A 12,424-nucleotide genomic window follows, 5' to 3' on the forward strand; every position below is an offset into this window, starting at 1 on the left:
TATGAGGGGATAAACACTTTTTCAAAATTCCCTGTCCCTTGGGCTATCATTGCCACGCCCTCTTTGTTTTTCTTGCCTTCACCTGTCTGGGTTCATCTAGCTCCATCCTGCTGCAGTTTGTCCAAAAGCCTCACAGAAACTCCCGCCAACCAAATGCTGTGACTAAAGCGAGCACAGGTTTAGAATCAGGCTGCTTGATTGCCAGCCACAGTTGCACCACATATTAGCAAGTTACTTAACCTCTCTGTGCATTGGTTGCTCATCAGTGAAATGAGAATAATAGTACTTACCGCCTCCTATTGTGAAGATCAAATGAGAAAAATCATGTAAAGCTTTCAGCAATGTATATGGCTCTGAACAAGTGCCTTATAAAGACTAGCTACTCGGGCACCTGGGTCCCTGGGTCGTTCCATCAGTTACGTGTCTGATTCTTGATCCCAGCTCGGGTCTTGATCTCAGGATCATGAGTTCAAGCCCCACGTTGGGCTCTGCACTGGCGTGAAACCTACTTTAAAAAAAACAAAAAAAAAACAAAAAAAAAAAAAAAAAAAAGCAGGGGCACCTGGATGGCTCAGTCAGTTAAGCGTCCAACTCTTGATTTTGGCCCAGGTCATGATCTCCCGGTTTGTGGGATCAAGTCCTGCGTCTGGCTCCGTGCTGACAGTATGGAGCCTGCTTTGGATTCTTTCTCTCTCCCTCTCTCTCTCTGCCCCTCCCCAGCTTGTTCCCTCTCTCTCAAAACAAAACAAACAAAAAGGACTAGCTACAGGCTCCCCCAGCTCGAGAGAACTGCATCACAGTGTTATCTGTCACCATGTATCTGAAGAAATGGAGGAACAGGGGCGCCTGGGTGGCTCAGTCGGTTGAGCGTCCGACTTCGGCTCAGGTCATGACCTCACAGTTTGTGAGTTCGAGCCCTGCATCAGGCTCTGTGCTAACTGCTTGCTCAGAGCCTGGAGCCTGCTTCAGATTCTGTGTCTCCTTCTCTCTCTGCCCCTCCCCTGCTCACGCTTTGTCTCACTCTGTTTCTCAAAAATAAATCAATGTAAAAATTTTTTTTAAAAATCTTTAAAAATGAAAAAAAAAAAAGAAAAAGAAATGGAGGAACAGGAAGCTGGTAAGAGGTTGCTAAAAGTCAAGACTGGAATTCGCTCATTCATTCAATGAATATTGAATATCTGCTAAGTATTAGGCATTGTTTTGAGTGCCTGGGATATAACAGTGAACTAGACAAAACCCCTTTCTCTACTGAAGCTTACGTTCTTAGTAGGCTGGGGTAGATAGAGGGGAAGACAGATTATAAGCAAATGCATGACAGTAGAAGTGGAGGAGGTGATAGGTACTGTGAAGAAAAAGCAGGAAAAGGGGGCTATACTATGTTGGCATGAGGGGCACCTTCTTTACATAAAATAAGCAAGGAAGACCTCTCAGATTGACAGTTGAGCATACACCCAAAAGAAAGTAAGAGAAGAAGCCACATAGGTATCTGGGGAAAGTGCAGAGACCCTAAGGTCAGATAATGCTTAGTATGTAAGGAATAAGAGGGTGTGGAAAGAGGAGAGAGTAAGAAGGAGGGTGAGGCAGATCATGTCATCAAGCACAGTCCTTTAGACAAGAACTTGACTTCTTCTACTCAGGGTGAACTAAGAAGCCATTGGAAGGTTTTAAGCAGAGGAGTAATGTATCTTTGCCCTCTGTGTGGGGAATAAATTGAATGGGGACACAGATGGAAGCAGGGAGTCCAGTTAGAAGGCCATTTTGAGAATCCAGGTGAGAAATGATGGGGGCTTTGACTAGGGTAGTAGCAGTAAAGGGAGAAGTGAATTGTGGAAAGTGAATCCTTTCCTACCCTGTGCAGAGAGATAGTGTTTGTAAATAGAAGGGTTGGTGTGTGTGAAGACTGAAACGGGAGCCTCCCAACAGGCTGTCATCAGGGTTTTCCCAAAGGAGGCAGACTGAATGTGGAGGATAGTTGGTCTAGCCCAACTGACCTGAACGACAGAGTAGCTCTCAAGCCCTTTCCCCATTTTGCCTTGATTTTCTGCTCGCCACACATCCAAGTTTCCTTAATTGATGCCCTGGACATAAGTACTCTGGTCTCAAGAATGACCCACTCCCCACACTGGGAACGAACACTTGGTATCAGTCTCTTGTGACTGTGGTGTGACCCACACACCCTTTCTGGATAGCTGAGAGCCAGAAACAAGGTGACTCCATCAGTTTCTACCACACCGTGCATCCTCATACAAGCAGCCAGCCTGTTTTATCTTTTACATCTAGATCATTCTATTCTGTCTCCCATACGGACTACCAAATCTATGTCACTCTCCTGTCTAAAAACCTATAATGACCCATTTCCAACAATATGGTATGACCTTTAAGGCCCTTCATTACATGACATCAGTCTACTCTTCTGGGCCCTTCTTCTGACACTTTCTTTGAAATACCCCAGAAAAGTAACTGAAACAAGATGACTAGAACTATGTAGGAAGACACTTAAATGTGGACTGTGCAAAAATGGAGATAATGACTTCAATTAAAAAAAATTTTTTTTTAAAGCAGTCTCCTATCCAACATGGGGCTCAAACTCAGGACCCCGATATCAAGAGTCACATTCTCCACTGACAGAGTCAGCCAGGTGCCTTGAGACTTTGACTTTATTTAAAAGATTGCATGGCACTCTTTAAGCAGCATAGTGAACAAACTCCTCACCTGCACTAACAGATAATGCATACTTGGTAACTTCCGTCTGTTCACCACATCATGAATTTTTTTTAAATGTTTATTTATTTTTGAGACAGAGCATAAACGGGGGAGGGTCAGAGAGAGAGGGAGACACAGAATCTGAAACAGGCTCCAGGCTCTGAGCTGTCAGCACAGAGCCTGACGCGGGGCTCGAACTCACAGACCGCGAGATCATGACCTGAGCCGAAGTTGGACGCCCAACTGACTGAGCCACCCGGGCGCCCCCACCACATCATGAATTTAAAAAAAAAAATGTAATGTTTACTTATTTTTAGAGAGAGAGAGAGAGAGGCAGACAGAGAGAGACAGTGTATGAGCAGGGGAGGGGCAGGGAGAGAGGGAGACACAGGATCTGAAGCAAGCTCTAGGCTCTGAGCTGTCAGCATGCACTGACATGAACTCACGAACCATGAGATCATGACCTGAGCCGAAGTTGGATGATTCACCCATTGAGCCACCCAGGAGCCCCACCACATCATCAATTAAAGCTGATCTGAGGATGAAGTTAGTGTGTCTTACCCTGAAGCCCAAATCCTTCATTGTAGCTTAGAAAATAGCCAGTGCTTTAGCCACCCTGAAACTCTCCTTCTCCAGCCAAGCCACCCTCTTTTTTATATGGCTCTGTGGTGATTCACCAGCAGAAATACCTTCCATTTCATTGTCTGCCTATGTAACCCTTTATGGGACTACTCAGGTGTCACTTCTGCAAAGCCTTTCCTGGCCCTACCTTGTATTTACTAACCTGTTTTTACACTGAGTACACTATACCGTGAGGTCTCATCTTACAGAGGTTGCATTTTAATGCCAGTGCACTGGAAAAAACTTATGATCAAAATTACCCTTGGAAATCCCTTAGGAAGATGCCAGCTTGGGAGATTGTTATATCGTATCCTGTTGAACAGCACAGCCAGTTTTTCTCCAGGATGGCCATAAATCACTGCTGCTTTCTTTGCCCAAGTATTTCATTTGGGTGGCAGAGAGTTGCAAAGTATTTCAATGACTATAATCACATTTATTGTGGCAAAAATGCACACACTATAAGGCTTGGGGAATCTGAGACCCACCCACTGAAGGGATGATTTACTACCATCCCTCCCTCTGTGGGCCCTCCTTCCTATCAGGGGGGGCACACCCATCAAGTGAAATGGCAGGTAGGTGCCTCCTTCCCTCCCTGCCTAGCTGGGATTCACATAGGAGAATTCAGCTAAGTTCAAGTTGGTATAACCCCACTGTATCACATATAACTCCTTGTTCTGAAATTAACTGCCCAACCAGCCAAACTGGGTGCTCCTGAAGCACTCAGGACAGATTCCCAAGGGTTATAATGCTTAGCCCAGATTAAGTATCAATAAAAGTTGGATAAAATTATAGTGTCCTTTATGTCCACCCCACCCTTGTCCACCTCTGAGTAATTAATGAACACAGTTTCCCAGGCCACATTATTTACCTTCAGACCAAAGACCAGCACAAGAGCCAGCCTACCTCTACAGGACAGTCCACACCATTGCCCTTCAACAGCACTTTCTTGCTGTTTTTATTGTATCCAATCCAACCTCTTCAGCGTGGAGCCCAAGGTTGCATCCCTGACCCACTTTCCCTTCTTTTCCCATCCCACATATTCCGGTTTGGTCATCCTTGTTGCAATATGCCTGTTTATGGTCTCCAGCCTACCAAGTGACATCAGTATCTCAGAGACATTTTTAACGACGACTATACCCCACATTACCCCACCGCACACGTCAGTAGAAGCTGGGCCCTAGTGAATAGAGAGCCCGTCCTTGCAGGGTAATTTCAATATAGTTCTCTATCTTTATTGATACACCACCACACACATGAGGGAAAAAACAGTGCTTTTCTGGAAGAGATTGGAGTCCGTCACATTTCAGATGTGGAAGTAAATCCTGATGCGGGCAAGGGACTCTGGCAGTCAGAGCAGCTGCAGTAGGGCTCAGAGGAGCAATCCCTCTTCGTGGCAGGTTTGTGGGAAATGATCATCCCCTCCAGGTCCTTCACTTTGTTTTCCACCATCTGAAGTTTTTTCAAAATTCTCTCTTGCAGACCCAAGGACAGGAAGAAGTTATTGTCTTGACCCGGGAGAGTGTTCCCTTCTGGGTTGACCAGCAAAGCCTGAAAAAAATCTGCGCTCTTCTTGTAAAGTTTGTAGAGTGTGATGACAAACAACAATATTTTCTAAAATAAAACAACAGAAGTTGAACGTTACTTGTTTATTCACACGAATGCCTCAGTTTACTAACAGAATCAAAACAAAAACCTAACAGTAACAATAATCCCTCATCCCTACACCAAGGCTTCTGTTTAACAAAACACCTTCACATCCTTTTCGTCTTTTGATCTTCACCACAAAACACAGTGATACGCAGGTCAGGGATTATTATTTGCATTTAATTAGTGAAGATGATAATAATAGATACCATTTACTAAAAATTTGTCACAGGCAGGGATCTGTGCTAGGAGGGCGTTTTGCCTATGCATGACCTGTTTATGTAGAAAAAAACCAGAACTGGGTAGCCATTTAAATACCTTCCAGTTTGGACCCTGCCATTGTCCAAGGTCGTATACTTGGGAATGGTAGAGCCAGGACTGAAACCCAGGAATTCTGACTTCCGTGTAGGTTCCCTCAGGACACAGTGGTCTGAAAAACTAGGTTTCCTGGTCCTGGGGGAATTTTTTTTTTTTTTTTTCAGTTTAGCCTACCTTACCTTTTTTTTTTTTTAATTTTTTTTTTTAACGTTTATTTATTTTTGAGACAGAGAGAGACAGAGCATGAACGGGGGAGGGTCAGAGAGAGGGAGACACAGAATCTGAAACAGGCTCCAGGCTCTGAGCTGTCAGCACAGAGCCCGACTCGGGGCTCGAACCCACGGACCACGAGATCATGACCTGAGCCGATGTCGGCCGCTTAACTGGCTGAGCCACCCAGGTGCCCCTGGGGGAAAATTTTTAATGATCTAGGCTAGATTCCTGTCAGGATAAAAAAAAAAAAAAACAACCAATCATCTTTCTTCCTTGTTATGATAACTGGCCCTGTTTATTGAGTACTTAGTGCGTGCTGAGCTTTACATACACAATATCTCCTTTAACCCTCACTACAACTCTAAGAGAGGCACTGTTAGCAAACCCATCCTACAGATAAAGGAAAGTGGGGTTTTGGAGGCTGGTTGCTGTCAGTCAACACAGCAAGCTACAGAACCAAGGTTTGAGCCCCCGCAGTCCGACTCCAAAGCCCTTGCTGTTAACCACTTGTTATACCAACTCTTTTTCTTGGCTGAGGTGTCCAGAGGGCTGTGGGTTCATCTAATTGAGCTGAACATTAACCAGACAAGAGCAGAACCCAGAATTATAGAAAACAGTTTGGGTTTTTGGCCTTATATTCTTCTATTAGCTAACTGAAGTGCATGTATACACGCATATCTCTGTTGGGGATTTACATTAGTTAGATTACATTAAATGAGATTTTGGAGATTTGAATTTGGCATCCTAAAAGTTGGGTTCAAATCTCAGATTTGCCAGTTTTTACAGTCTATGTCAACTTGGTTCAGTGATAACCCAGTTCGCTTGCCTACAAAATGGAGATGATAATGAAAATGAAACCTCTATATGAAAACAACCTCTATCCGCTTCATGTTATTGTTGGGATTCTAAAAACATTTTGACTAGGGGCTTCTGGGTGGCTCAGTCAGTTAAGTGTCTGACTCTTGGCTGTGGCTCAAGTCATGATCTCACAGTTCGTGGGTTCTGCTTGGGATCCTCTCTCCTTCTCTCTCTGCCCCTCCCCCGAGCATACTTTCGCACATACATTCTCTCTCTCATATAAACTTAAAAAAAATTGGGGGGATCCTGGCTGGCTCAGTTGGTTAAGTGTCAGACTCCTGATTTCAGTTCAGGTCATGATCTCATGGTTTATGGGTTAGAGTCCCCCATTGGGCTCTGCTGACAGGCAGAGTCTGCTTAGGATTCTCTCTCTCCCTCTCTCTCTCAGAAACAAATAAACATTAAAAAAAAAAAGAAAGCATTTGACTACATTGTAAATATAGCTATTATTGCTGGTGATAAAACTATGAAGTTATTATTACTGGTGATTAGAAGTATGTAAAATCCTCGTTTCTTACAATCCCAGCCAATTATGCTCCTATTCCCTAGAAGAATCCCTATTTATTGAGTCTGATATTGTTGGTTTTTTTTTCTTTTTTTTATTAAAAAAATTTTTTTTAACATTTATTTTATTTTTGAGACAGAGACAGAGCATGAACGGGGGAGGGTCAGAGAGAGGGAGACACAGAATCCGAAACAGGCTCCAGGCTCCGAGCTGTCAGCACAGAGCCCGACGCGGGGCTCGAACTCACGGAGTACGAGATCATGACCTGAGGTGAAGTCGGCCGCTTAACCGACTGAGCCACCCAGGCGCCCGTGTTGGTTTTTTTTTCAATGTTTTATTTATTTATTTATGTGTGTGCGTGTGTGTGTGTGTGTGTGTGTGTGAGAGAGAGAGAGAGAGAGAGAGAGAGAGAGAGAGAGAGAGCGAGCATGAGCAGGCGGGGGTGGGGGGCATAGAGAGAGGGAGACAGGATCTGAAGCAGGCTCTGTGCTCTCAGCGGAGAGCCTGACGTGAGGCTCAGACTCATGAACAGCAAGATCATGACCCGAGCCGATGTCAGATGCTTAACTGACTGAGCCAGTCAGGTGCCCAAGCCTGATATTGTGAAAACAAAGAAATAATGAAAATATCGGTGCCTAATGAATATACATGCCTTGACATCAGGTACAGAGCAATGTCACAGTAAGAATGCAAAGCCAAACCCAAGATCCCAATTATCCTTGCAATGCCTATTCTATGAAAAGGTGCCCCTAATGGTGTCAGGCACATAGTAAAAACTCAAAGATGAATATGTGATCAAATAAGTTTGAGGTTAAGCTGCCTTCTCAGTTTATAAGCTTGTTTCATCTGTTTTATTCTAAAACAGGCCAAAAACCACTGTGAGAGAGAGAGCGTTTTATGCTCGAAACCTAACTGGCAAAAGTTTTTAAGGATAACCTAGTTTCAACCAATTTCAGAGATTAGGGTTCATCCTTTCCTCATCTGCATGGTCTTAAAATACGGGTATGGCAGCAATGCGGGAGAGAACTAACCAAGTTTCAATTTCTAACTATTTAAATTCCTCTGAAACAAAAGAGTATGACCTGAATTGACCGAACACTTCGTTTCCATAAGATATATACTCCTACTCCCAACAAAAGCAAAAAAGAAATCCCCAGGATAACTTGCACAATTGGAGCAAGGGTATCTAGTACTCCAAAATTTGTTTGCTGAGGTGGACTAGTCTCTCCCAGAAGAGTTGCTTGTAGCCACTTCCATATTGAGCTCAGAGAGAGATATTCTACGAGGTTGTCCCAGACAGAAGATGAGGACAAAGATGTTGACATTTTAGTAAGACAGCAGCTCCTGGAATTACATGTGCAGAGGCTTCAGGAACCTAGATATGGGTTAGGGAGCGTGGCCTTGGAGCCGAGGTGTTCTGGAGCCATTGTGAACTGTACATTGTGATGTCACTGTTTCAAAGGTCAGCTTGCTTCCCACTCACCCAGTGAACTTTCTCACTCAGAACCAACCAGCTACGGGCCTGGATTTTCGGTTCAGTCATACTGCTTTCTCTGATCTTTGGCAAGTTCTAGCTCTAGCCCAGCACTGTCCAATCGAACTTTCTGCAATGATGGGAATATTCTATATCTGCTCTGTCTGATGTGAACAGTGTGGCCAAAGAATTGGATTTTACATTTTATTTAATTATAATTAGATAAATTTAATTATTTAGCCAATGTGGCTAGCAGTCACTTTCTTGGGGAGTGTAGATATAAAACACTTCCAACAATACACTGAGAGACAGCAATTATTAACTGAGGTTAAGTGGAGATTTGAGGATTTAAAGAAAGTTTTCCTGAAGACTGAATAGTTTGCTCTTTAGGGATTAGGCAAATGTGGAGGGGGGATATTATTGGATCATTTTGTCGCATTCCCTTTTTTCACATGTCACTATTGTTTAGAAATTGTGATCTTTGGGAAGACTTTAAACATATTTGAGCCTCATTTTGCTCATCTCTTTACAGATGGGAATGCCACATCTTTTGCAAGGTTTATGTTGGAAACAAATGATATCATTTTCTAAACACTTGGTAAACAGCATGCTGTACAAAAACTTAAATCACATGTTATCAAAACAATTATTTACTGGCTACTACCTATGTACTTTCAACAAGGAGGTATGAAAATACAAAATGTATAGTCTGTACCTAAAAAACTTACATGAAAAGAGTTCACACACAAGCATATGAACTGTGAGATCAATTGTGAAGACAGCCAAGAATCCAAAAGTGGGTTTGCACCAAGAAGAGGGAGAGGCAGAAAAAGGAAGAAAAGGGGTCAGTTATGACAATTTTTGGAAAAATATTGTGTGATGCTATTCCAATCTGCTCATTCTGGTTGAAAGGACAGCAAGAGGGAGGCCTGGTAGAGGCAAGAACTGTTTTGTTCTTGCAAGAAGGGGAGGTAAGGCAAGTTGCTTGAGGTGCCAGAGACACATCCAGAATATGGAGTCCAGAGTGCCGTTGGAAATGTACTTGCGTCAGGGTGAAATGACCTACTGGTTCAGGAGTGACTGCTATTGATGTTAAACCCACAGTCTCCTAGTGACTGAACGCAAAATCTTTTCTAGCAAGGCATAAAAGGGACTCAGATAAGACTTTGGATTTGGCTATTAAAGGTTAAAATAGGTCAGAAACTATTAAAGAATGCCAACCAGAAACTTTTTGGAGAAAGATAGGGCTGTGACAACTAAATCATTGCTTGAGAATCTCTATACTAGATTAGACCCCCTGTTACATGGCACCTCTCACTTTACTTTCAAAGCACTTAACACAATTATAGTTATTTGTGAAATTTTTGGTTTAACATCTATCTTTCCTATTATCAACTTGAAGACAGGGACCATGTCCCTTTTATTGACTACTGTATCTCTAGGGCTTGGCACATAGGAGAAGTCTAAATATTAAGTGAGGGGTGCCTGGGTGGCTCAGTCTGTTAAGTGTCCAACTTCAGCTCAGGTCATGATCGCACGGTTCATGAGTTCAAGCCCCGCATTGGGCTCTGTGCTGACAGCTCAGAGCCTGGACCCTGCTTCAGATTCATTGTCTCCTTCTCTCTCTGCCCTTCCCTTGCTCACACTCTTTCTTTCTCAAAAATAAACATTAAAAACTTTTTAAAATAAAATATTAGATGAATGCAAAGTCCCCTGGAAGAATTCAAAATATCTTTATGTCCTACACTGTTCATTCATCAAGTGCCTATTACCATATCTGTGCACTTGTTTGGGTAGAATCCTTTTATTTTTATTTTTTTTTTAAGTTTATTTGAGAGAGAGAGAGGGAAGGAGAGAGAGAAAGTGGGGGAGGGGCAGAGGGAGAGGAAGAGAGAGAGAATCCCAAGCAGGCTCCACACTGTTAACTTACAGCCCGCTGCAGGGCTGGAACTCACAAACCATAGATAACGACCTGAGTTGGACTTGAGTTGGATGCTTAACTGACTGAGCCACCCAGGTGCCCCTGGATAGAATCTTTATAGAGTAACTGTTAAGAGGATAGGCCTTTGGGAATACAGTGGATCTGGGTTAAAACTTTTGGCTCTCCTATTCACTAACCTTGTTACCTTGAGCAAATTACTTAACTCAAGCCTTAATACCTTGTGACGTGGGGTAACTTCTACCTTGTAGGCCTGTAGTGAGAAGTTGAAAATTTGTGTAAAAGAATAAGCTACCCATAGAGGTAAGTGCAACTATTATTTGTAGTGACATTTACAAACAAATGCAAGGTATTGTAAATCTCCATACTATAACATACCTTAAAAGAACTTAGTCCAGGGGCACCTGGGTGGCTCAGTCGGTTGAGCGTCCGACTCCGGTTCAGGTCATGATCTTGCAGTTCGTGAGTTCAAGCCCCGCGTCGGGCTCTGTGCTGACAGCTCGGAGCCTGGAGCCTGCTTCGGATTCAGTGTCTCCTTCTCTCTCTGCCCCTTCCCCGCTCATGCTCTGTCTCTGTTTCTCAAAAATGAATAATAAATGTTAAAAAAAAATTAAAAAGAACCTAGTCCAAAAACCCATTTATAGTTTGACTTCCTTCTTAGACACCTGAACATATCCAAAGATGAATTATCACTATGCAAGACATCTCAGCCCACATTTTTTATTTATTTATTTTTTTAATTTTTTAAATGTTTATTTATTTTTGAGACAGAGAGAGACAGAGCATGAACGGGGGAGGGTCAGAGAGAGGGAGACACAGAATCTGAAACAGGCTCCAGGCTCTGAGCTGTCAGCACAGAGCCCGACGCGGGGCTCGAACTCACGGACCGAGAGATCATGACCTGAGCCGAAGTCGGCCGCTTAACCGACTGAGCCACCCAGGCGCCCCCCACATTTAATTTCTTAATTTTAAATGTTTATTTACTTTTGAGAGACAGAGGGACAGAGCATGCCAGCTGAGCTGTCAGCACAAAGTCCGACGCGGGGCTTGAAGTCACCAGCTGTGAGATCATGACCTGAGCTGAAGTCAGACACTCAACCGACTGATCCACCAGTCACCCCTCAGCCCACCTTTAGATAGTGTCATCCGTCCATCTATCTACTGGGCCAGCCATCAGTCACTTCCACATCAGACTGTATTAAGACTTTTTGACTTACATGCTGCAATTTATGAATCACGCAGTGCCTACTTTTAAACCTTCAAAAGGTTCTTCATTGACTTTCAAACAAAATCTGAAATCTAGAAGCTAGTTACTTGGCACTAAAATATGGTTGCTGCTTACCTATCTATCCAACCTTCTCTCCTTTCCCTTTCCCATTTTTTCTCTCAGCATGAGCTATACCAGACTTGTCAAGGTCATGAACACACCACAAAGCCTTTCCACACAACAGGATTATCCTCTCTGGATAATTCCTATTGATTCTTCAGGTTTCAGTTCAAACATGGCTTCCTCAAGGAAGCTCTTCCTGGCCTTTTTGGTTTTTGGCGGGGGGGGGGGGGGGGGGGTCATCCCGCCCCCAGATTCTTTTGTAGCACTTTATGTAGTGTTTTGTTTATTGTCTCTTCTTTACTAGACTCTAATCACCATGATGCAGGAAACTCACTGCCTCATGTTCATCGCTCAGGAGCTAGCAGATAGTATGTGCTTAGTGAATACTTGGCTATAGCTTTCCTGTACCTCCAGTCTTCTCTTTTCCAGGCTAAACCTGTCGAATACAGGTGAACAGGTTTTTAAATCTCCTATCCTGCTTCCCTTCCTCAAAGTGGTTCAGACCTCCAAAAGCAGTCTGTCACAGAATCTATTCCTGCAGGTATAGACCAAGCAAGTCAGACTAAGGCAGGCCCCTCTTTCCAGACTCAGCTCTACATAATAGGAGGCTTTGCCTCTGAGTCAGCATATAAAACCAGGGGTATCACAGTCTATTGTGGGGTGGCAGGTGGGGAGAAGGGATTGGGCAACCTTTCAGACTTTTAGAAGTTTCTGAGAGAAACATGGACTTTTTAACAGTTTATAAATTAGTCACAGAAACCATATGAACCAGTTTTCCTTTTTCCTCAAATGAGAAAATGTCAACAATAGATGTATGAT

The 12,424-nt window shown here is 43.4% G+C and overlaps 1 protein-coding gene across 1 annotated transcript; it reads right to left on the reverse strand.

Moving 5' to 3' along the window:
• Positions 1 to 4,531: 4,531 nt before the first annotated feature.
• TMCO2 (transmembrane and coiled-coil domains 2) lies at positions 4,532 to 8,291 on the reverse strand. Its single transcript, XM_049618716.1, has 2 exons — positions 7,945 to 8,291; positions 4,532 to 4,935 (listed from the first exon to the last, which is right to left on the reverse strand). Exons 1-2 carry the CDS (start codon positions 8,185 to 8,187, stop codon positions 4,621 to 4,623), a joined length of 558 nt encoding a protein of 185 aa, XP_049474673.1. The 5' UTR covers positions 8,188 to 8,291; the 3' UTR covers positions 4,532 to 4,620.
• Between the last annotated feature and the right edge of the window lie 4,133 nt (positions 8,292 to 12,424).

The sequence above is a fragment of the Panthera uncia genome, assembly GCF_023721935.1.
Source record: "Panthera uncia isolate 11264 chromosome C1 unlocalized genomic scaffold, Puncia_PCG_1.0 HiC_scaffold_4, whole genome shotgun sequence".
Lineage (NCBI taxonomy): Eukaryota > Metazoa > Chordata > Mammalia > Carnivora > Felidae > Panthera > Panthera uncia.

Coding starts and splice junctions, on each gene's coding strand:
- TMCO2 (XM_049618716.1), bottom strand. CDS start 8,187: ATGTCAACATCTTTGTCCTCATCTTCTGTCTGGGACAACCTCGTAGAA. Junction 4,936..7,944: donor GAAGTGTTCGGTCAATTCAG/GTCATACTCTTT, acceptor GTTTTATTTTAG/AAAATATTGTTGTTTGTCAT.